Source organism: Poecilia formosa, unplaced genomic scaffold, assembly GCF_000485575.1.
Source record: "Poecilia formosa unplaced genomic scaffold, Poecilia_formosa-5.1.2 Scaffold28, whole genome shotgun sequence".
NCBI classification, from domain to species: domain Eukaryota; kingdom Metazoa; phylum Chordata; class Actinopteri; order Cyprinodontiformes; family Poeciliidae; genus Poecilia; species Poecilia formosa.
The window spans coordinates 2,230,304-2,256,168 of record NW_006799967.1 but is presented as its reverse complement, the minus strand read 5'-3'; the positions used below and the strand labels follow the sequence as shown (position 1 = coordinate 2,256,168).

Here is a 25,865-nt window from a genome sequence, read left to right as displayed (position 1 = left end):
TAGAGGGGAGGAGGGGAGAAATGCGATTGAGGGTGATATTACACCTGCGAGAGGTCTGATGAATAATTAAAACCAGTTTCAAAATGATACGTCTAAAAATAACCCGCCGTTCACAAAATGCCCATGTGAATGTTGCGCCTGCTTAACCACCTGCTTTCGACTCAGGTGGTTAAATCCTACTTATTTAACCAGTGTCAGTCTTTCTTCCCTATTTTCTTTTCCTCTCGAAACAGCTGTAATATTCCCGTTCCAAGATGGCTGACGTCTAAATAATTACGGTTTGTTCGATTCGGTCTGTTTATTAGCCATAAGACAAAAGCTACAAGTGACAGCTCACTCTGGCCCGTTCAGATGGTTTCACTGTCAGACAATTAGTGCTTAGTGTTTTGTCCAGTTTTGCCCAGTTGTGTGTAGTTTTCATCAGGGCTGTGTCTGCAGCCCACTTCTGGATAATATTTCAATTCTTGGACATATTTTTAGGAAAGGCGAAAAGACATTTCTGTTAAATGGCAGTGACACGCCTCTCTCTATAAACACAAGCCTGATTTTGCATCTCCAGCCTTGTCTCACTGATGGCTTCTGTAAATCAAAATTTGAGTTTCCCGCTAAATAAGAAAATTCTTAGGTGCAGTTCAGTTTATTTTAATTTATGTATTTAATTGTTTATTTATTGTATAGGGAGACGTATGTAGGTCACAAACACAATACATTTTATATATTATATTAAACTAATGTTGCTAAATGCTAGCTTGGTGTTAGCAACTTAAAGAAAGAGTTAGAGAATTAGAAAAATTCATACAAAACTGAGTAAATACATAACACTATTTAAGGTTAGCTTGTTCTTTTAAGAAAACTGTTTCGGTTTCAATCCAACATGATGCCGTCTAGAATTTAGTTTTATTTATACCGGTGAAGAGTTTCACTACTGACAGATAGGACAGTTTGTCCTAGAAAAGTTTACAAGAAGCCACCGTAGAGAAGCCAAGCCAAACAAGAGCCAGATATTAGAGAAACCAAACTTAGCACAATCAGTTTCACATAAATGGTTTTAAAGCGATTTTTAAATAAAGAATTGGCAGCAAAGTTTATGCAAATTCTTGGTCCCATTTTTTATTTATATGTTACGCTGATGACAGCCTGATCTGCCCACCTGCAATCTTGATTCTACTCCTCCATTCTCTTCTCTTTCTGACTGTTTATGGTGATTCAATCATTTTCTACTAATTTTCTAGTTTCCAGGGAGGCAAAACAGGGTTTCTGTTGTGTGTTTCTTTTGTTTTTGATAAGTCTGGTAAATTCTATGTGTTGACAATTCTTGAAAATGTCCCTTCAACCACGCTAAAAGTTTTAGGTGATTTTTTTCTTTTTTTAACACTACTTTAAAGAATACAACAGTCAATGCACATACTTCAATTTTCCTAACAACGCTACTATTCATGGGCATGCCATTCTTACATTTCGAACTGACTGCTGTCATTTTGTCCTCTCTAGTTTGCCGCACCGACTTTAACAGGTAAAAAAAAAAGAAAGAAAAAAAACCTCCTTCCTCTGAACATATTACTTCAGTCCTCTAACAACTTAATTGGCATCCTGTAAATTGCAGCGCTGCTTTCAGGGTCCTTTTTTTTTCTTCTTTCAAGCGTCTCCAGAACTATGAGGCTCCGTATCTCTCTGATCTACTGCGCAGCATCACTCCATCACTTAACTCTGGGCTCCACCTGCTCTATTTATTACACGGTGCCTACCACCTGCCTGCCTGACTACCACAGACTTCACAGCTTTCAGTCAACTGAACCCTCGTCTTTAAAAATGCGTCGGATTTGTCAAACCGGTTCTCTTTTTAACGCTGCTTTGATTTTCTCTTCACTTTAATATATTTGGTGGTGTTATTTTCTGATTTGTTAACGTATGTAAGGTGCTCTTGACGTACAATAATGGAATTATTATTGCCATTATTATTATTATTATTATTATTATTATTATTATTATACAGACTGAATATTATTGTTATTTCTCTCTCTGCTGTGCCTCATAGGCCTCACAGTTACCTAACCAGACTGATTGTCCTGGCAGAAAAGATCTGCACACCCTGGTGGCCAGAATGAATCATAACACAATATGTCAAGAGCTTTCTGCAGATTTTTTTTTCATCTTTCTTGTGCTCTCCCGCCTCCCTCCTTCCCTCCTCCCCCCTACTCTCTGTAGTGAACATCCTTCCTGAGTGGGAGTGGGAGGCTTTAACAACCCTGATGTGCACTGCCAGCTTTTCTCACCTCCAGACAGCAGTGAGGAACGAGCGAAGCCTGATAAACACGGCGGTGCGAGGCAGGAAAAAAAATCCCAGCGTCTAACGACGTGAGCGAGGCGAGCCAGCCCCGCGGTTGATGTATGATATCATCACACACCTCTAACGCAATTACACGATGACAGCAGGCCTCGAGCGCTAACCCAACCCCACCTCCGCCTACACATCGCACAACATCTAGGAGCACGAATGAAAGGGGGGTGGGAAAAAAAAAACACGCAATTACTCACTGGTTCACCAGGAAGTCCCCTGGGTCCGATCTCTCCATCATCCCCCTGCGAAAGAGATAAAGTCAGTGTCAGGCTGCGGCGCAGACATGGGAACGATGATGGAGAATAAGGTGAGGGTATGGGAATCATTGAGGCTGGGAAATATTGGAAATCGGGTGAGATCAGGTGATGTAAACCGTCAGTAATGAGGTAGAAGAGGTGCAGAAAGTGAGAGCAGGGAGGGATGTCGAATCCAGAGGTGTCTGTAGAAAGTACTTATTGATTGATCTCAGCATGCAGAAAGAGGATGCAATCGCAACAGCTCTAAGATTCGTTGCACAGTAAAATGAGACAGAAGCTGTGAAATCATATCTTCCAAGATACCCTCTCTCCATCTTCGCCAGGAGCACCGGGAGGTCCTGAGGGGCCTGGTTCTCCCTATAAAAACAGACATTATTACATTTTGCCCTTCCCTCACATCTGAACAAAGCTGAAATTACTTTCATAAACCCATAAAATCTCTTACTCTGTGTCCCTTTTCGCCAGGAAGTCCAGCTAGGCCGTCAAAGCCTCTGTCTCCCTGTGAAACACATGGAAAATGGGAAATCTCGTACAAATGCCAAAGTTCTTCTTTTTAATCTGCTCTTTATGAAGTGCGATTCGCTTAAATCAACGTTTGTCGATTGTGGAAGTGAAAATACCTTCGGCCCAGTCTGTCCTGGCATTCCTCTGGCGCCATCTGCTCCAGAACGGCCCTGCAATAAACAATTGGTATTTAGCTGGGTTGACGATGAAGCAGAGGATCGTTCAACAGCTGCAGCGTGGAATATAAGCCACTTTTAATTCAGAGATGTGAACGCAGGCATATAAATGAACTTGTTGGAGTTTGTGGAAAGTTTGCTCAAACGTGTACCCGTCTGCCAGGCTTTCCAGGGGGTCCAGCTGATCCCAACGGTCCACGCGGCCCCTGAAACGAAACATTTGTCAATCACAGATACTGGTTTGTTTTTGTTCTTTTTTTTTCTTTTCCTTACAAAAAAAGAAGGGAGAGAGTAATCTCAATCACAGCTCATCTCGAAATGATTGAGGATAAAGTGTGACATTTAGTACCTGAGGTCCCGCCTCTCCAGACTCTCCCTTCAGTCCTGGTACACCGGGTGGACCCTGAGAAAGGATAAAATAAGGAGATATTATGTAAGGACTCAATCAATTAAAAGGCACAGGCAACACTCCATTAGATTTTCTTGGTGTTTCCTGATTGGTGGATGCAAAGTACACACCAGAGGGCCAGGTCGGCCAGTCAAACCCATTGGACCTGTCGGACCGCGCATCGCCAGCTGGACAAAGACGGAAAATAAAATCAAACAGATCAACATAAGAGTGTTGGCTTCAGGCTGCACATTTGACTGTATATATACACGTGTATATACATATAAGTCCGCACTCACTTATAGAGCAAATGCATGCACTGTCATAAATACAAACTGACAGGTGTCTCTGTCGCTCGTGATTATGTTTAGCTGTGAGCTGTTACCCTGGCCTGCTGCATGATGGCTTGCATCTGGGCCTCCTGTGCTGAAACAGCTGGTCCCTTCTGCCCAGAGTCCCCTCCAGCGCTTAATCTGAACTGTAGAAAGAATGTTTCATACATATTTTTATTGCAGAATAGAACAAACTGCTAAATTATTTGAAAAAGAAAAAAAAAGCAGCTCACAAAAGAATGAAAAAAAATCCACTACTTTGAAAACAAAAAATGGACGAGTTCAGCGTTTGTTTATTCCACTGTTCTTCAGATTAAAGAGCAGACATAAACGGATGCTGAACAGAGCGTCTCACCACGTTTGGCCAAGAAGGGTCAAATTCTACTGCCATCTGGTGGTCATACACCAGCATTACAGCACGAGTGAAAATGAAAACCTGGATGTGCAGCTCAGCTCGTGATGTTGTTTTCTTTTCTTTTGGATGAGATACTTTGGATTGGACCACATGCAGTCCTGAGGAGGCTGATTGTCGGCTTACGGATGTACAAAATTACAGCAGTAAAAAGTTGTTCCAGAATCCTGGTAACCAGGAAGGAATAATACAAACAACAGACTCAGAGCTGGAGGTTTGAGTAAAACCTGCTGCAGCTCACAGCACAGAACGTCAGCGTAACTGACCACATCTGGAAATCTGTCAAATTTCCTGCACAGCTGCTTGTATCGAGGTCTTTACTTGTAGTGAAACTGTCTCCTGGTTTGATTATTTATAAGATTTGCCCTGCATTGATTTCTTTAGTGACTAATGCAGACCATCAACAATTCATGAAAACTCAGCTCAGTCCAAGAATTGATTAGCATGACCGAGAATGTAGCTTGAAAATTCAATGCGCGGCTACAGATTACGGTTGTTATCCATTTTCTCTTGTTCCTCAACGTCAAACAAAGGAACCGAAAAGAGTCCTCACAGCTCGAAAGAATGGCAAAACAAAGATGCATGTTTCTCATTAGGTCTGTGGGACTGGATTTCAGAACGGCAGTGTTTGCCAGCCAGGATACGCCAGAACTGCTTGAGTCACTGTCCAGACCAAGTTTGCCACACGGCTCCGCCAGAAGAGATCCGCGAATCAACAAAGCCGCAAGGCTTCACATCTGTACAAGCAATCAGGCTGGACAGCATCTTCCAAGTACAAAAAAACAAGAGGCTTGAAGGTAGACAACAGAGAGGCTATTTGGAAAGGTTGTGTAACACTTGCAGTCGGATCAACGGCTGCAAAAGTGTCAGTCAGCGATATTGCTTTCTGTCCCATCAAAAACCATATGACTTCCTGGAGAGACGCCTGGTAGATTAGGTTTTGAGTCAAAAATTTGGGGTTAATATGCAGATCTGTGCTGTCGGGAGGCCAAGGAGGTCCTTCCACTCTAACACCACAAGAGGCTGCTAAAGCCTCACATCCCTATTAACATATTTGCGATTGGATTCATTGGAAATCCCCTTCCTCCAAGAACACATTGTGAAACATGTGTCAGAGTTATTAGTAAAACTGCTGTAAATGTGACCATAGAGTGATACAAAACCATAGGAAATGTTTCAATCCTTGAAGTAATAATTAAAAAAAAACACACACAACCAGAGTTTACTTACAGGCAGCATCAGGACAGTTCCAGGGGGTCCTGGCAGACCATCAGCACCAGGAAGGCCAGGGCGACCCGGAGGACCCTTAAAGAGAATAGTGTGCATGATGAGCTACCAAAACAGGCTAAGTTTCTGTTGTTCTAAGAAATATCTCGAGTGATTTTTTTTTTCTCACCCTCTCTCCAGGATCTCCAGGACTGCCTGGTGGGCCAGAAGATCCTGTGGGTCCAGGGAGACCCTATTATGAACAGAAAAAGAAATGTCAATCGATTTCCATATTCGCGTCCTACGCCACGAGATCCCAAAGTGGCCACACACAGCAGGTGGGATACGCTGTTGATCCTTTTGTCTGGTCATCTTTATTTGCTTACACTATAGCTCATCATGTCAGTGAGGCTCGCTGGCCTGTGGAGGACACCATCTGCTGGGTGTCAGCAGCATCTGGCTCCTCCAAATGTTCTTAAAACATTTGCCAGAGTGCAAATCCTTTGAGAAAAAAAAACGCTTTTCCATTTGAATGCTGGTCTTACTGACCAATCTTAGCTTTCATTTTCATTTATCCTGCAATCGACAAGTGACATAAAGCTTCAGTATCGATAGAAGAAAAAGACTAGAACATACACAAGACGAAAAGTGGGATTTTTGACCCTGAGGAAGAAAATACTTAACTTGACCAAAAAAATGACTTACTGTTGGCCCCTCAGGCCCAGGCGGACCCTCCATTAGCATACCCTGAAACATGCAAGCAGAGATATTATTAGATACTGCACAGGTCAACATCCCACTGCACATCCACGAGCGTGGACTGCTTTAGTAGAAGCAGTTCGGCATCAACAAAAACATGCCTCTGGCAAACCTGCCTATCAACGTTTGGTTCCTGTCCATCCATCAAATGTGCTTCCAATTAAGTAGGTGCAAAATAAACGGGTGATTTAATACAATCAAAAGCAAAGATATCCAGATGTTTCCCTCTATAAATGGAAGCTAACGTAAGGTGTTGAGTGTCAGGGAGGAATTCATTAGTTTCAACCGGAAAATGACCACAGATTTGAATCGGTGCTCAGGTCCCTGTGTCTCAGCTTAGAAACAAATGGAACGGTATCGTCGACGTATGGAGAGATATTCCTCCAGACGTAGTGCGAACTTTCTCACCGAAAACTGACAACAATTTAGCAGTAATTAACATTCTGTGACGCGCTGTCCACGTTTCAATGTGAAAACCGGGGTGGACTGCTGAAGCACTGTTGTGAAAATTAAAACCTTCCAACATTTTTCGTCACTTCATCTCTTAACACATCACCAGAAGGGTCTATTAAACATTGTCTGATGTCAAGCTTTAGCCGTCTTGTAATTTTTCTCATGAGATCCTCTATCATTCAGAACAGAATTAGTGGGCCAATGAAAATAACAGGGCACTGCTAAGGGTGTGGGTGTTTCCACCTCCTCACCTTTTATCTACATTGTTTTGGTTGTTTAACTAACTGTTTTGGTCTTTGGAAATGATAGAAAGTGCGGCAAGTAAATGCGGTTATATAAAACACGGAGTCAGTGAGAGGTTATTTAGATGTTTTTAGACCCCCGTTTTGTAACTTTGGGGTCTAAATTGTCCCTTCCCCCTAATATTTTGTACCCATGTATTTCAGCCATTGCACATATGCTTATTTCTGTCTGCATTTAAGTATTTTCATTAATTATGAAGACAATGGGCAAAATACACCTCCAAGGCAGGTACAAATTGACTCATGGTTGGTAGGAAACACTAGATTTTGACACAAAAGGTAGAAAATAAAAATACTCAACTACCAAAAGAAATAAAACAGTAAGTAACAAATTTGCTACATGGGTACAAAATGTTTTTACGAATGGCACGAAGCGAAAGCACGGAGGCACCAAACAGCAACATGGTTAAAAAATGAGCTTCCTGTTTAGTGAAGGGTTGAACTGGCCCGGAGCCCGCTCCTACATCACTATTCTCTGTGTCCGTCAACACATCAAATAAACGTGTGCTAAGAAACTCAGGAAGGCCTACACTTTGCTGCAGGACAGTGTTCACTTAGTGTAAGTTCAACAAATATTGGAGGCAGTCCTTAAAAATACTGAAAAAATGAGAGGAATATATAATTTTGGCTAGCAGTGAGGAAGACTCTGTTACATCCGACACAAAGAAATGAAGAAGATTATGACAGCAGAGTAAAGCCATTTCAACCGCTTGTTTAAAATTAGTCAGCGTAATATGTGAATCTGATGGGGAAAAACACAAGCTAAATTCTCCTTCAACATGTAATATTCTACTATACATATGTCTAAATAGTCATGTAGTTTGAATGAATTGATATCCTTTTATGTTACACTTGTGCGTCGTAATCATTACCTTGTGCTTAGAACTGCATGAGTAAAACAGAGAAAGCACACTGACTGTGTTCTTGTAGCATTTCTATGGACAATACTCAAACCTTGAGATTTGTGTGTGTAGGGAATACTGGTAATTCCTGCATGGCCCTTCTTCAAATATTTGTGTCAAGCAGCCATGAGCGAGGCCTGATGCTCCTGAGAGGAAGGCTTAGGAATCTATTGGCTTGTCCCGTACTTAGCTCCATTCACTTCCCCCATCAATTCTAAGCATTCCCACAGCACCATGCAGCCAAGCCGCCGTCATTCACTCTGCAGACGGCGTCTTCAGGGTGGTTGCACATTTGTTTGCAAAAATCTTTGAAAAGCAAACATCATTTTCCGTTTTTCGTCGCGCTTCACAGGTCCTGAAGCAGTACTCCAAAGAAAAGAGCTCCCACACTTTTTTTTTACTTCCACTTATAAACACTTGCGCTTGGGCATGTGTTTGCTAAGCGCAGCTCTGTGGCATTTGTTTGAAGCGAAACAGCTGTAGGTCCATTAGACATATTAATTCTGTCTGTGTATACATTTCCAAACTTACAAAATGAGTCATCGTTACAGATACTTGTGTGTCAGAGTCTGATTTAGAGTCAGAGAGAACCCAGAGGATCACGTTTAGTAGTTCCCTCTTGCGATCCTTCTTTTCCCCATCCCTTCATTTCACTTGGTTTCCACTCCACTCACCCTGTGTTTAGAGATTATTGACAATCCCTGCATGGCCCTTCTCCAAATGTTTATGCTGGGAACCCATGAGTGAGGCCTTGCTACGAGGATTCGGCAAGGAGGATTTAGTTGTCCACGGTAAATACGTTTGGCTTGAGCATTTGTTTTCCGAAGCGAGGGCCGGATCGTGTTTACATGTGGATCACACATATGTGAGTGCGTCTTCCAACTGTGTGCACATGCACCTTACATCTGCTGCTCTAGTATGTTGCTAAAACACAGATACTCACAGGCTCAATAACAGCAGGTTCTCCCTTCTGTCCTTTCTCACCACGAGCTCCGTCAACCTGCACACACACACACACACACACACACACACATATGGAAGTTTTATCAAGACGTCCTCCTCATCGTCTGAAATCATAGTTGCGGAGTCATATCTTTGGACTGTTCTTCACCTGGCCGAAGTAGTCGGTGGTCTCAGCAGGCAGTGTTTTGTCAGTGTAGTCTCCATAGACGTCGTAGTTGTCTAAATCTCCGTAGTCGACGATGTCCTCCTCTTTGAACTTGTCAAGATCCGTGTAGTCATCGACTCCGTCGATGGTCAGGTCGGTCCCAGCGGCCCCGCCGGCTCCGGCGCCGGCAGATGCCGAGCCTCCGCCGGAGGTAGAAGATCCTCCCACGGATACGGAACCGCCGCTGACAGACACGGATCCTCCTCCAGCTGACCCGCTCCCAATGGTGATTGTAGAGCTGCTGCTGCTGCTGCCTCCTCCACCACCACCGACTACAACTGTACTGCTGCTGCCTCCACCACCACCGACTACAACTGTACTGCTGCTGCCATGGCTGCCTCCACCCAGAACTGTGCTACTGCTGCTGCTTCCTCCTCCACCACCGATGACAACTGTACTGCTGCTGCCTCCGACGTCTCCCTCTGTGTAGTAGCTGTCGACGCCGTAGTCGTAGCCATTGCCGTAGTCGCTGTAGGATGTTCCGGCCTGTTAAAACACAGTTGCAGTCATTAGGATGTGGTAGACAGCGCAATGCAAAGGTATTAGCATACCTCTTAATTTTATCACTATGTAACCTCAAACGGAGATTGCATGGAAAAAACGAGTGTAATATCCAATTAGAATGCAAATACTGCAATGAAAGGTCTTTAATCGTTTTGCAAGCCTATAGAATGAAATTGCTGCCTGTTGTTCTCAGCTGATTCCTTGATTGATGCCGTTTTGGCCTTTAATCCATATTCTTTTTCATTTCAGATGGTGAATTCAACAGTAAGGATACTGATTTGTATCCTTATTCTGCCTCAAAGTTCTCCTCAGCTTTATCCCTCAACCTATTTGCTGTGGTCCTTGGTTTTCCTGGTGATGCTTGTTCACTAATATTCTTTAATGAACCTCTGAGGCCTTCACATTAAAGCTAGGTTTAGACAAAGGTACCCTATTAGCCCTTCGCTGACTTTCCAGTCATTATTTAAGGTAAAAACTACAATCTGACGATACCCGAGGGAGCTCTCAGTTATCAGAGCAAATATGACTGCATCATTTCTGGATCACAATTAAAACACATTAGTTTTACTCTATTAATGTGCTGTAGCTGAACCACTTCTGATTAACAAGTATTTTGTGTTGGTCTGTTAACTAAAATTCTAGGAAAACACATTGAGTTCTGTGGTTTTAAATGGAAAAAACACAAAAAAAACACAAAAAACCCATCAAGCAGTTTGAATATGTTATCAAGGCACAATGTGTACACATGACAAAGATATTTTTTTAAAAACATCCAATTTGATTTTGCTTTGCGGTCAACTTACCGACACATTGCGGGTGACTGTTATTGTAGTTCCACCTCCACTGGTGATCACCTTCCTGTCCACTCCGGCCCCACCTTCCAGATCGATCCTTCCCACTGCTCCGAGGTCCAATTCACTGCCGGTGCCGATGCTGGTGACGGTGACGCGCTGAGACGTGTCGCCGTCAGGCGTGGCGGTGGACTCGCCGTAGTAGTAGTTGGTGTCGCCGTAGCCATCGTAGTCGTAAGCGTTGTTCACGTCCCCGTAGGCGTCTTCCCCTCCGGCGCCGGCCGATGAGCTGCTGGATGATGAGCTGGAGGAAGTCGAGCTGGTGGAAACGGACGTGGAGCCCGAACCGCCCCTGACGACTTTCTCCACTGTGGACACCACACTGCCTCCGTCCGTCCCCTGCAATTCGGTGTCGTTACGCGGCCGTTAAGGGTTACCGTTTGAGGCGTGAATACAAGCTTCTAGTTGCGGTCCAATGAAATTCCTAAGTGAATTACCTTGACTTCTTTAATGGTCGTCTCTGTTTCGGAAGTTGAATCGAATGGCTTGCCTTCAAGGTCATCATAATAGGGATATTCATAGTAGTAGTTGTCCTCCTCTGCGACCTGAACGAGAAGTACATTCCACCGGTGTTGAGTGAAAGAATGACTTGGAGGGAGAGGATAACAATCAATGATTAACAATCTGATTTTCAAACATGATCTACAACTCCGTTGCCTCCTGGCTGGCTGGCCATCGATCAGCAACCCAGCAGAAATGCTTTCCACTCGCAGACACGTCCCGCTGCATCACTCTGTCGAAACTTGCAACTTGCTCGGTGACTAATTACGTCTTTGGTTTGCCTAATGAGTCTGTCGTTTGTTTGCAGGGAGGTGGAAAAACGATTAAATTTTGCACACCCTGAGGGTATGTAACGGGTCAAGAGCAGAACTTCCAATCTGTGTTTTGACACTTCTTTGACTCCTTTGTTTAGCATGCACTCAGCGCGATGCCTCTCAGCCTGTAGCGCAGGGAGAGCAGGCAGAGGCAGGCAGGCACCGCATCATTTCTGAACTTTATCGACGAACCGCACAGCCTGATAACCCTGTTGTTCTCACTCAGCGTTTTCTCCTGGCAGACTGCAGTGCTCGAGCACGGGCCAAGAGCCTCCTCAAAGTACAGGAACCAATCATGATTTAAACTGAGCACAGGAGACAATTATAGGTTTAGGAGAATAAGTGGAAGAAGAAGAACATTAACCGGTTGCTGGGGTTCTGAAATGTCCAACATTATTTACAGTCAAATGTAAAAATCAATGGGAACTACCTCCGAGAAGTGTACGAAGCAGCCATATGTTCACAGAGCTGCACTTGGGTTGCTTGCTGGTGGGAGCAAATGTCGGCTTAGCAAATAAAATCTTCAAAATGTTCCTTCGGAGTTGCCAGATTTCCAATTTTACATCGAAATCAGCAGGATGAATGAGATTATTACAAGGCATGAGTCTGTTGTCGATAATAAATTTAAAGGTATATGAAGGTTGTAAAAACTATCCACGCTGTTTAAAACTGGAGTGCTTTAGACATTTTAAATATTTGTTAAAATTATCATTATGCCATGATGGTATAAGACAGATAATCTGAAAAAAAATTTGAGCTCCTCCACCTTCTCCCAGTGTTCCCAGTACTGCAGAAATACGCCACTCAGTCAGAAACAACCAATCAGAGCCGAGAGGAGGGTTTTAGTGCTGTCGATCACTCTTTGAACAACGTTCCCCTCCCACTCTTGTTGCTTTGCCCTCCCAGTCAGCTGACTGAAAGAAGTATCCAACTCATTTTCACACTTAACTTTTAAAAAGATTTAAAAGTCACAAAAAACCAGAGACAATAAAGCTACGGAAAGTTGGATTCAAGCCAATTCCAGTGTGACTGGATTGAATAAATTTGACTGAGACCTGAATTTGGATCAACTTGGATTCTTTTTAGCTTGATATGAATTGGACCCGTTGCTTCTATAAAGTGCAGGGATGTGACATTTGTTGGGACTTGGCACTTTATGGAATAAACTAAATTAAATTGAGCATATTCTGAGAGTCAATAAAGAATCTAATAGCCTCTTTTCTAAAGCATAAAAATGTCACACTGCACAGTGATAAAAATCCACAGCATCAGTTAAAAAAAAAAGAGAGAGAGAAAGCATGCCCTGACAGACCTGCCTTTCAAGGTCCCTTTTCTTTACTAACTCAGCATACGTTCCTGTTTTTCTGTCACATGTGCTTCCAGTTATTCTGAGGAAATGAAAGAAGTTAATGTATGTCCAAAAGGCAGAGAAATCCTGGGGTTTTCCATCCATTTGGACAAGCTGAAGGAAGTGTTAATCATATGAAAGAAGGACTGTCATTAATTTGCCTAACATCAGCGGGGCCATTGTGAAATAAGATGGATTCTTTTCCATTCAAATATATATAAACGGCGTCATCAATGGAAAAAGTATTTCTCCAGACGCAGACTAAACATTCCTGCTATAAACTGAAAATGACTTATCTCGCAGCTTCACTACGCAGGATGTTTTTTAAATTGACACTTTTCTCTCTGTTGATGGGGAAAAAAAAAAGAAAAAAAACACCCCTACTTTTTGGGATTCCTGTGGAAAAATATTGTCGTTTTTAGTATGAAGGTGACAATCTGACAATAACAACATCCAAACTCGAAAATAGATCCTGAACATGGCTAAGGCAGTGCTAAGCTAGAAATTACAAAAATGAAGCCAAAACAGTTTCTTTGAATTAGTTTACGTTTTTGCTCTCAGATATGCTCTCAGATTTGAAGTTTGATGGAAACAGCTTTGTTAATGTTTTTATTTCTAGCACGGAAAGCACATCATATTCAATAATTTAAAAAACGTCTTACTCTCATTGTGAAATGCTTTTTACATGCTGAAAAATAAGTGACTTGGTGCATCTGATCAGGCTTTACAACCAAATGAGACCGCACCACATCATAACCATGATCTAATTGGAATAATATGCAACTGAATCTGAATCTGTCTTAATAATTTGGCGGATTTGAGTTGAATTGACTCTACAGACATGGAAAAAAGTAAAGTGGCCACCATTTATTTATTTTATTTTTTTCTGAAATGAGCATGCCTACTCATATAACAGCCATTCCAATCAAGACATTGCACATCCTTCTATTTAATAACGGGCTGGTCAGGTAATCGCTTGAACCCAACACACATGACTGGTGGAAAGCATTTCATGGCAAACTGTGGTTACCCCACAGAGCACACATAACGATTTCTATTCTGTCCTTATGTTCAGACATGTTTAATCATTTATGTATGGCCTGAAAAACAATCATTTTTTTAAAACAATTTTTCATTTCCTGCACAAAAAATACATGAAATGGCAACATTTTTATGAGGAACTTCGGAGTAATATGCTCGGTGGTTTATATTTATCTTAACACAGATTTATTAATTAAAAAAAAAAAGTTTTGCAGTGGTCTCATTTTTTTTTTTTTTTTTTTAACAAATGCAATCAGTAGAGCAGAACTAACCAGAACTATAAGTCACCGTCCACAGGGGAAAGTTTTTTTTTTTTTTATTAAACCAGAAAGTACTTATCTGTTTGTGCCCTGAGTTCACACAGAAACAAGGTTTCATGGGACCCTAAACATTTTGTTTTGTTTTCCAGACTTGAAACAATCTTTTGGGAAAACGCCTACATGTTAGTACCTCTAACCTGACCTATAACCCCAAATGCTTCAGACGTAGCAACAGTGAACACAGCTTAGATGTTCTTGATTTTGCTTCAGCTGCAAAAATGTTATACAAAAGACTCTCCTAGCATCATTCACATTTTCTTGTTTTGTTTATGACTAACTGTGTGTGGGAAGCTTTATGTGCAAGTCCTAATACTCCGTGTTACTTACAGGTCTGGGGGGAGGGGGAAAAATAAAGTTTTGGGCTGTTTTCTGTGTTTCCGTGTGAACAGAAAATATTTCTGAAAACAACGTTTTGGAAACCGACAATTCATTTAGAAAAAGACCTTCCCGTGTGTACAGGGAATAAATTTGACAGTACTATCTTATTACAACGATCACAATGATTACTGAATGCTATGACTGTACTGTCATACTTTTATGAATCTGCTTGGTTTGACTAAATACCATATTTTTTTATAGCTGAATATAAATTGCATCTGTTTGTCTTGTAAACTGCTTTGTTGTTAACTGTTGCTGTATTAGACAAACAGAGCTGAATATCCTCCCGTTAGTGTGGACAGGGTCTTTCTCACTTTATGAAGCTATGCCAAGTTTCCTGCTGCTGTCTGTGCTCTGATTAAATTTGGTGCAGCTTTGAGGATCAGGAGCCAAAAGCCTTGAGTTCTTGCTGGAACGTTTCTTTGGCTATTCTGCAATTAGCATGCACACAGTGTAATGCCACTCAGCCTACAGTTCAGGAAAGCAAGCAGCACATCATCATTTCTGAGCTGTATTGACTAACTGTGCAGCCTGATAACTCTGTTGCTCTCCCTCAGCATTTTGCTCTGGCAGCGTTAAAAGTTCTCGAGCGCGGGCCAAGGGGCTCTTTTGCAAGAACCAATCATCATTTTAAGCAGAGGATTAGAGACAATTACAGGTTTGGGGGAGAAAACAAAACAAAACAATAAACATTGAATAGGTGAAGAGGGGAGACCGAACTCACATCGTCCTCTGTGTTGGGGTCCTGGTTCTGTGGCCGGTCGGGCACTGGCACTTCACAATCGGGGCTGTAGTGCTCACAGTAGTCATAGGCAGCCCGGTGGTCTGCTACAATCATTAGCTGCTGGATGTCTCCCTGGAAACCACAAGAAACAGAAAGTCAGGAGGGTCACACATGTGCTTTAACTAACAAACGTGATACAGAAACATTGTTTACTTTTGCTGTTTTTTTTTTCTCTCTTTTCTTTTTAGGGAGAGGAGAGTGGGATGAAATCATCTGTGTATGAACATGTGACACAGTGCTGCTCCAGAACAGGCAGAACTGAAACTAGGTCAAGCTGAGGGTGACTAAACCGTGAGGAACGTGGCGCCGGCTCCAAGTTGTGCATCGGGTCGCGATAGGAAAAGCTTTAAAACAAGCAGTGCGGAGTTACAAGACAATGTAGAGTGACGTCTACACATGCAGGGCATCTTGACAGAGTCTAACTATGTGAGCTCTGCCCTGATCTGCATGAGACGTGAGGGATTCTGCCTCCGAGTCCGTCGTGAAGACGGACGGTTCGGCTTTCGCATGTGCACAACAGGAAATCTGGAGACTCAAACAGCTGATCCAGGGCAGCAGAAGGCAGGGGAATTTTGAAAAAGAAGAGAAAAGAAAAGAAAAGAAAAAAGTCAGACAGTGACAGAGCAGGCGAGATTGATAGAAAAAAACAGAGCAAGGGAGAGGGAACAAGAGAGAAAAGCAGAGGCTCGGAAGGATCCCTAGGCTACATGGGGAGCTGGGTGTGTTAGCCACATGTTTCTCACAAGAATGCACATGGCACTAAAACGCTGTTCTGCATCTATCCAAAACATGTCTTAATCACACTTCCAAACCCAGTGATGTCATTCCACGTCAATCAAATGTGGAGTCAACATGGCCGAAACAAGGATTCTTCTTCTTCTTCTTCTTCTTCTTTCTTACAGGACAGAAGAGTCATGAACCAAAACAGATGCTGACTGTTTTTGATTAAGATGCAGGCAAGAGTTTGGAATCCCTCGCCATGTCCTCGCAGCTAGAAATTTACTGTGCACAGATTTCTCCTCTGGCGAACAAAAATCGCATGTATTTGCGGTGTAACCAGTGACAATTCACTTGGGAGCACCACTCCCAGTGTTTCACTAAAACATGCCACACTTAAGAGCCTGCCTCAGATCCTTAACAAAACCTTCACCATCCTCCCACAAGAAGCGGTTTCCTGCTGTCCCCCCTGAGTTTATGCGAGCAGACGAGTCCAGGCTGGGCAGAAGAAGCCGCGACGCAACGTCGACGGCGTAAACGTCAAAAGGTTTTGCTTTTAGCTCATTTGAGCTGCGCATTAAAGAACTCGACAGTAAAGAATCTAGCGGAGAAATCTGGACTTATTTAGTTTAGTTTGTTGTTTTTTTTTTCATTCACCCAAACTAGGTCAAATTTACACAAACAATCAGAAATATATGTACCTTCCGTCCAGGATTTTGCGATTGTTTTATTTACACTGATGTATATCAGTCAAAGTGACTTTTTGTTACCCGCCATGTCGATCAAGAAGGACTTTAACTTGACAGTAAGTAAGGCTGAGGCAGCTGAATAGTAAGAAGTAAGAAATACTGCCGTCTGCAGGTGGGAGTTAGCAGTCACGTAAACCCAATGTTTTAGACCATTTCTGTGGAAAATTTGCAATAAACGTATGTTTATTGGTTGATTTTGCGTGAAATTTCGCAATGGCAGAACTGCAACAAACTGTAGACTCTTATATGCACTAATATTCGGTTTAATTAGCAAGTTACAGAGAAGGCTTGTGACTTTTTACAGCCATCAGTGAACTAATTTACCCTACAGCAAGTCCTTTCTGCCAGAGGCTATCAGACTTTATAATTCATACATAGTCTCTAGAGTTTTAAATGTATATATTTAGTAATGTACTGAGTGATACCAATATATCTTGTTGGATATACTGGTAGAATTTATTTAACTTTTTTGACTTAACCATAAACCAGGTATTTTCAACACGGTTCAGAGTTGGATCATCCTACAAGCCACACGTTATTCTGTTCTGTCCAATCCACAACTAGTTTTAATATCCATTTGGGTCAGTTGTCCTGTAAGAACAATAAAGTTTACCAAGTTTCAAGCATCTGACCCTTGACTTGAGGTGGAGTTCAGGCTACAGAGGTTTTTAATTCCAGCCAGGTTGTGTAAAGTGCAAACTATTATGACTGACACCAAAACAGACCCACAGCATGATGTGGCGACTTCACAGTGCTTATTTTATCTTGACACCGGCACGTTGTCTCCGCTCATGGCAATCCCAAACACCTGACCCAGGTTGTTCCTGGGTTGCTCTTGAACATACTTCCATCCAAGTGCAAATATGTGGGTCAGATGGCTGAAAGTGGCGCAAAATTGGTCATTTGAATGGAGCAATGATTCAAAGTATGCATAAAAGCTTGTTCTGATGCCAATATTAAGCTTTCAGAGAGCTCTCCCTAGTGAATGATACCCTAATGAAAATGTAGTCAAATGTCCAGTGAGAATTTGCAGGAAGCTTGTTGATGGTGACAAAAAGCATTTTGTTTCTCTGCTACCTACGATCAATACATCACAGAACCTCCCTTTGTAAAGCAGAATGTGTCGCCATTCACTGGAGACGTGTGGTGGTCAGTTAGCGCCTGAGCAGTTTGAACATTGATCTTTCTTAATTAACGGCGTTGTTCTTCGCTAACATCCATCAAAAGTAAAGCAAGTGTAAATATTGGACGAAGCATTACTGTAGGGATGCAGAACAAAGACGATATTTTTGACTTGGGTATTTGGAATCCCAGGTTTACCTACATTTGTGCTTCCCATTTTTTATTTTTTTTGTTTATTTTACACAGGCTCTGTCATAGCAGAGCAACGTAACATTACGGAAAGACAAATAGATTTGCTTGTATTTTTGTTGCTTGATTTTGAGAGCTACATGTAGTTTACTGGTACCTCGCAGGCCGTGGTGGGCTGCTGGGAAAGTCTGCAAAAATGTCCGTTTCTCACTGTTTGTTCTGTAACCCCTGCAGTATTCTTCAACCTAACTTTCTAAGCAACAAATGTTGCAGTTTTCATCAAACTAAAGTCAATGAACAGCCTCTTTTAGGCCCGGTGCCAAAGAGCTCTTGTTAAATAATTTATACTTCAACGGCATGATTTGTTCTTGCAGAAAACGAGCTGTGTGTCTTGGTAAGCTGCAGCCTCGTGAATATTAACAGCCTTGCTTTGCTTGCAAATCTCCTAATTTTCTAGAAATGAGCTGGATTTTGCCGTGTTCTTAAATCCGCCCTGCTTGTAAGACATCGCCCACACAGCTGGACTCGCCCATCCGGTTTGGAGCTAAAACCCAGTTTGCCCAGTTTCAGCACATCTCCCATTCAGACTCGGCTCTGCATCGCTTCAGCAATCTGTCTCTATTATCCTGCTAAAGCTGTAACGCTGCAGACGCGCTGAAGAAGCTGATGGGTGTTCACTGTTTGGAAAAAAAAAAAAAAAAAAAAAAAAAACGAGGTCACATTCAATAAGGAATAAGCCCTGCAGTCTGATGCGCCGCTTCTTCCTTCAAATTCCATTCTAGTGGTTTTCTTCTTCTTTTTTCTTTGTTCTGCTTTCTTTCTTTCTTTCTTTCTTTTTTCTTTTGGATCCCCCAGAACTGCCAGAGGAATGTCAGGGTAAGATTCTCCCGAATGGTGGGAATCTAAATTTGGCTAGATGAGATGATTCATCATATAGCAAAGATTTAATAAGAACGCTCTGAAAGCATCATGGGAGAGAGCGGCTAATGATGTGCGGCATGTACACAGACACAGGGAGAGGGAGTTTACAGTAGAAAGAAAAGTGCTGTTAAAGGAGTATTACTAAGGTCTGGTAAAAAGTATGACTACTCCCAAAATGCATATTAGCAGGAGAAAAGAGAACAGATATGAGAGTATTTTGGCATAAGTACGTAAAGGGAATTAGGGACTCTGCTGACAAACCAAGGGTTAGAACAGATTTAGCCTGTGAGAAAACGATAACTGCATTAATCAAAATGAATTTAGCATTGCAAATCACTGTTCGCACCATAAATATGTGCAATGCTTCCTTTACAATTCAAGATTTGGCAAATGCAGTTATGTTTGTGCATCTCAGTAATGCGTACAACCATCTTAATAACCTGACTGGCCTTTATGTTTACAGCTTTCATACAGCGTCCTCCACACATTATATTGTTATCTCTGCTACGGACAAGAGATCCACCAAGAAATTGGCTGGAGATCATTTTTATCTTGGTTTGGTGTAAATCAGCGAGTGGTGGGTTGGAAACACACAAAAAAATCTGAATTTTTAGCTAGGCGCTACAGCCTAGCAAACAACAATCTTCAGAGTGGAAGTTGTGGCTGATGGAGGAAAGATTAGGAAGGATTAGGAAAATTTCAAAGAACATGATCTAGATTTGCCAAAAAGAATATACAAAGAAGCAGTTGTTTAGGAATGTCAGCCGTTTCAGCTATGCTAAATGCTAATGTAAGATGCTGAGCACAGTTGAAAATATCAACTACATTGACATGTTATTCGTTTAGAAATAGGAAATTCCAGTTTTAGAGTGACTGCTTTCTCTTCTGCAGCTTCGTGATGTGATTTCTGCTCCTAATATAAATTATTAATGAGCTGATTCGAAGGCAAAGAAAAAAGAAATATCTTCAGTGCTTTTGTTTTAGCTTCTCAGTGTATCCAGGCCTGAAGGAAAAACAGGAGCACCATAAAATTAAAAAAATAAAATAAAATAAAAATCAGCATAATGCAGTACATTAAACAAAAAAATTGTATAAAAATAAAAGTTTTAATTAGGCCACATTTATTCATTGGGAAATAAATAGCATAAGTCTTTTTTTTTTTTTAGCTTTCTTTTGTTTTTTGTAATTACCAGTCCTCTGACAGCCATAGCAATTCCTATAAAACAAATGCAGCTAAAGTCATTTTTCCAAGAGCAAGCAGTGTTTAGACAGTTTTATGACATTCTGTTTCCCTGGGTATGAATATGCTATGGTATGGTAGAGGGATAATAAAAAAAAAGTTTAATGAATACAGCTGGGACTGTGACAGCGCTAGATGAAGAAGTTTATTTTGCCACAACACAGGGTGAGCAGAATGATAGGGGAATAAAAAAAAAGTTTGAAAATGTTGCTAACAAAACAGCAACAGCAACCATTTTGTACACATCTTTGCCAGAGGGGGCGTTAATTATGAAGAGAGCTGGAGATGATTTAGAGATCCCAGAGCACACAGAGTGTGACGGGAAGGTAATTTAAAGAGGAAGAAAAAGATGAAATATGGATTATTGAAACTGAGCATTATTTAGTTTTGTAGCAAAAAAAAGTGAATTGCAGAATTAAGCTGTTTTAAATAAAATTTAAATTAAAATACAATTAACAGCATCATCAAAGCCTTGGATGAAGCTTTTCATGAAATGAACAATTTTTTTTAATTCTCCACATGCAGATAATTCATCCTTTTTTTTTTCTCGTTCTGTTTCCGATCACTGAACAATTATCTCTAAATTACCACTAAATCTCAGATGCAGCACTTTTGCAGACAACTTGACAGTGAAAACTATTGTTAAAGTCTTGATGCACCATGTCAACCACCAAATTCCTGTTTTCATGTCAAAATTCCACCTTTCATCACACATCAGTCAAAAAGCTCCGATGCCAAAGCCTTATATAAGCTGCCGTTTTGCAGATGCAGCGAAAAAGACCGATATTCTCATACTGTACTCCGACTCAGAGCTAAAAACCAATCTCTCTGTGTGTTTTTATTGCTATTTGGCTGATTAGTCAACTTAGTTCATCAGCCAGTTGGCGGGTGAGTGAAATTTCCTGCTTTTAGAAAGCACTGGACTTTACGACGTCTGATGCAACTTCTGTACATGCACAGTCATGGAAAAACAGTTCACAGAAAAGGAAAAAATCTAATGTTTCGATTAAATGTCTAAAAGAGTGCTCAAATCAGAAAGGAGCAGGAAGCAGAAATCCAGTTGGGAAGACACAGAGGGATATTATTTACTCTGTGGCACATCAGAGTGGTGCTTAAGACAGAATTTTTAGACAATAACAGGTCTTAAGCTTCTTCCTGAGCACCAGTGACACATGATTCTGCTTCTGCACGGCACTCTCCTATTGTTGGGCTGTGGTGCAAAAGATTATTGCCTCTGGAAAAAGATGACCTTACCTGACATACTTTTGTGTTAAAAAGAAAAGAACAACAACAACAACAACAACAACAAAAAGGGGGAAAAAAGAAAGGAAGGAAGGATTCATTTTAGAGCAGGGAATAAACATAAATGAAGATGAACTGCATCATCCTTTTCTCCTGCTTCTCTCTTCTTTTTTTTCTTCTTTTTTTCCACGTGTGAGGCTTACATTTGGCAACAGGCCCTTTTTAACTCCTGCTGGACTTTCAGGTTGTGTCCAGATGGGGGCAGGAGAGAACACAAAGCCAAATATATTTCTTTCATCTGGACCTGAGGCACAATGTGCAGAGTGGACTGAGTTCACGGTGTTCCCAATTCTGAAAACTAAGACATTTATTCATGCGCCTTGAGGAGTACTAGTTTTAAAAACTTCTTAATCATAAATACGAGGGGAACGTGCTGATCAGAAGTGAGACTTAAAAAAAGCTTATTTTTATTTGAGGAATGTCTGTCGACTTGATTCACACCTTGAAGATATTTGCACGTTCGTAATCTTAGACCAGCATACCTTAGCAAAAACAACTCACATCATCACATCGGTGCTCATTATTTCTCTCCGCTCCCAGGATGGCTGATAATGTCTCTTTTAACTTTTTACATCTAATATAAAACTGGAAAAAAAAAGAAGAAGCTAAAAGTGGAAAAACTCACATCTATTTTTCAGTATTCTCTGCCTGTGTGTTCTCCGAGGAGAACTGGTGAGTGGGAGAAGGATAAGAGTAGTGGAGAGAGGAGCTTTGAGCTACTTTAGCAGCGTATTTACACACACACACACACACACACACACACCTGTCACATCTGAGCCTGGAATCACACGCCACCTGGACGTGTCACCCAAGAAACAAACCAACCCAAACAGCATTCAAACGTACCGACACCACAAGCTTGTGTTCAAAGGACTTCCAGACTGAAATTTTCACCAGATTTTCTATTCCCCCCGTCCAGACTGCAGTGAAATGTCAGCGCCCGGATATGAGGCCAAGAGCAACAGGGCTGTCTGCCTGCCACCCGGCGTGTCCACCACCCAGCTCTTTAACCGTTCCTTCACCTCGCCGCCACTGTCTTCTCTACTCAGACTGCTCCGGTCTACGTCTGGAGTCCCGGCCCCCATAAAAGTCTGCGCTGCGTCAGATTTTGAGCTGTGGGCTCGAATCTTCTAAATATATATATTTTTTTTTTGGTGGGGTTTGTGGAAATCGGAGCGGCCCTCCTCCGCCCGTTAGACATGGGTTCTAATTGTTTGGTTTGGACATTCGTGGAAATCCACTCGAGAAGTGCTGAAGGGACACTTTAGCGTTTACTGACACAGTTTAAAGGAGTAACTAAGAAGGAGAGGAAAGGATGGGGGCTTGAAAAGACAAACATCTGACATGGGTTAAGGAAATTCTGCTAATTATCCATGCTGGAAATTCAATTTTTCATGGATCTGCTGAAGCACAATCGTAGAAAAGCAAAGTGTTAGCAAGGCACAGCGAATCCAGACAAAGAGCAGAGGTGTCATTAAAACAAACGTACACTTAGAGTAAAAACCTTGATTCTGCATTATATAAAGTTTAATGAAAGCTTCATTACAGCATGATGCATGATGCCACCACCATGTTGCTCTTCGGTGATGCGATATGCTAGTTTTTAACTATTTTCCATGTAGCCTAAACTATTTAGTTGCCTGTTGCGTTCTTTGGACACTAAGATGCTGTTTGTTCACCGATGCTGTCTAACCAGCTGTTACATTCAGGCTACGTTCAATAACAGTGGTGTGCACTATTCACTAATTAGGTGACTTTTAGATTTTATTTAAGCGCATCAGAAAAAATGATACAACTGACTATTTATTTAAGGCACTGGGATTTTAAGAAACGGGTATGAGAGTAAAGGGGATGTATGTGTGTACACGCCACATTTTCAGATTCTTAAAGAAAAAAAGTGAAAATCATTTATGATTTCGCTTCCACTTATACACAAATCTGTGCCTGCCCATCACATGCAATCCCACTGAAATACATCACGGTTTGCAGTTGTAATAATGTGACTGAATGTGAAAAACCTTCAAAGGATACGGACATCTTTAGCTTCACATGTGCTCCATAGTGTATCTCACACAGCACATCATACGAGTGTAGCATTAACTCAGCTTGAGTCTTTAATTAGTTTTGTCATGATCTGTCATTAGCCAGACTGGTGTCTGACTGTAAGCAGAAACATTACAGTAAATCTGCAACCAGCTGGGAGGAGCTGCAGTTCTCACATGAAGGCAGAGCGCTTCTCCAATTTATCCCCAAAACGTCACAACACCACAGTTTGAACTTTACCAGTGAGAAAACTACACACTGGGAGCATCCTGTGGCTTGCAAAAGATTGATGCGATGTGAGAATATGAGTAATATCTGTACTGTCTGAGTACAGAGATAAAACGCTGTCATAACTGAACCCAAATCTTCAAACGGATCATCAGAATCAAAGACCTCTGAAAAAAATATCAAATTGCTCATCAAGCCAAGATCTTCTGACAAAAATGAACCAGCATAGATGGAAAAGACAAGCTGACAATAGACACATGTTCTTATTTTCTTTTCTGTTTACATTTCAGTCCTGTGATTCACCACACCTGAACTGAGCAGATGTGCCTGAAGTGATGTTTTATTCAATAGTCTAACACAAATGTTTGCTGTTTTAATATTTTTTAAATGTTCAACCAATTAGTCATATTTTAAGCCTGAATCCTGGTGATTATCTGAATGGCTTTTGGTGTTTATCATAAAAATTCTGTTGCTAAGGTGTAACAACTTAAAGATGTCACATTTGCTGTATGGATGAACTCCTTCTGCAAAGACTTATAGAGGCCGTATTAAGATTTTGCAGAAATCACCTGACACCAGCATCACTTAACCTCATGCCATGCTATGCAGACGCTCTGTCTGCACTGATGAAGAAGGACTTACTTAGGCTTGGCGAATGCTTTAGTTTTTATTTTCAGATTGATTCAGGTTTTTTTTTTTTTTTTTTGTCTGTTTGGAGGCTTTAGAAAAAGAGTACAGCGCACTGAACATGAATCCCAGGATGGTCGGGTGAGAACTAAGTATTTAAAAAAGGAAAAAATAAATAAAAACGAGACAGTGACAAGATAATACCACAACAACAAAAATGTTCTCTGTTGTAACACGGTAAATTTTATAACCTACAAGTAAATACACTAACCCTATAGGAAGCATGTGTGTGTCGCTTATAGGTGGATCATAAGCGACACACACATGTTGAATGATAGGACTTGACGTTCCAGAAACAACGTTTCATTTTTTTGTGTGTAGACCAACATAAAGCACATTTTCAGACATGCCGACATTTGGAAAAACAAACGATAACAGAAGTCACCCTGGTCCTCCAAATAACAACAATATTTCAGAAGAACAACAATCCAACAGCAAAGGAAACCAACATTGACTGATGTGAAAAATGCTTAGAAATAACTGAAAGTATGCAACAAAGAAGAAAAAGAGGTTTTCACTAAGCCTTCAAACTGTGAAGATATCCATCTGATGAGCTCTGGCATGCTCTGTGGGAGGCAAGCCCCAATAGTCAGGGCCTGGCAGAAAGAGCTGTCTTGATTTAAACTGGGAACTTACTGAAAGGAACCCAAATGGTCATAATGTTATGCCTTGCATACGTGCAATGCAAACATTAAAGTAGATCTGCATTGCAAATAAACTGCTTTCTCCCCCTCGCCCCCTTTCTTTTTAATGAAAGCAGGGACTTAAATAACGCCCACATTTTTGCACCAAACCTAGAAATGAACTCTCAGTCATAGGATGAATTTCCCAGGTCTCTACAGAAAGCTCCAGGAGAAAAGCCATTATGCATGCATTACTCAGTGAGCTAACAGTTACTGAGGCTAAATGACCCCCAGCAGGCTCAGTTCCATATAAATCTGTAGCCTTACTTCAGAAAAGGCGAAACTGCAAATTAAAAAAAAAAAAAGAAAAAGAGAACTATAAGCCAGGAGAACACAAAGAAAGCTTAAATTATTCTCTCATCTTAGACAGCCTGAGACAAAGAGGTGTTGAATAGGAATACCTGAAGCATATGAAGTGCAAAAACAATGGCTGGGGTTATTAGCAGAAGAAGGAAGAAAAGTCCAGAGGTAAAGATGAGGAAACAGGATGCGTGGCTCATCTGGCTGAAACAATATAAAAACTTATTACGAGCATCAAGCTCATGTGTTGCACATTTTTTACTACTTTTTCCTGGCTCTGGCCACTCTGTGAAACCCCACAAGTTGCCTCAACCCGAAGCTTACACACTGGACTGCTCCCCCCGCTCTTTTAATATTGCTTTTATCTGACTCACACACACAAAGTCTTTAACCTGCCATCATCTTAACCTCATCTTCTCAACACTAACACACTTTTCCAGCACATT

At 41.4% G+C, this 25,865-nt stretch overlaps 1 protein-coding gene across 2 annotated transcripts in view; it reads right to left on the bottom strand.

Annotated features, from left to right (window-relative positions):
* col5a1 (procollagen, type V, alpha 1) overlaps positions 1-25,865 on the bottom strand; it is a 94,885-nt gene that overhangs the window by 35,361 nt on the left and 33,659 nt on the right. For both annotated transcript variants that reach the window (XM_007548907.2, XM_016669889.1), the window contains exons 5-20: positions 15,179-15,310; positions 10,990-11,097; positions 10,505-10,891; positions 9,141-9,683; positions 8,973-9,029; positions 6,319-6,360; positions 5,804-5,866; positions 5,638-5,712; positions 4,049-4,141; positions 3,795-3,851; positions 3,625-3,678; positions 3,428-3,481; positions 3,216-3,269; positions 3,041-3,094; positions 2,899-2,952; positions 2,536-2,580 (exon numbers count right to left, since the gene is read on the bottom strand). In XM_007548907.2, coding sequence (XP_007548969.1) covers positions 2,536-2,580; positions 2,899-2,952; positions 3,041-3,094; positions 3,216-3,269; positions 3,428-3,481; positions 3,625-3,678; positions 3,795-3,851; positions 4,049-4,141; positions 5,638-5,712; positions 5,804-5,866; positions 6,319-6,360; positions 8,973-9,029; positions 9,141-9,683; positions 10,505-10,891; positions 10,990-11,097; positions 15,179-15,310 — 1,872 coding nt within the window. The remainder of the gene's footprint in view (positions 1-2,535; positions 2,581-2,898; positions 2,953-3,040; positions 3,095-3,215; positions 3,270-3,427; positions 3,482-3,624; positions 3,679-3,794; positions 3,852-4,048; positions 4,142-5,637; positions 5,713-5,803; positions 5,867-6,318; positions 6,361-8,972; positions 9,030-9,140; positions 9,684-10,504; positions 10,892-10,989; positions 11,098-15,178; positions 15,311-25,865) is intronic.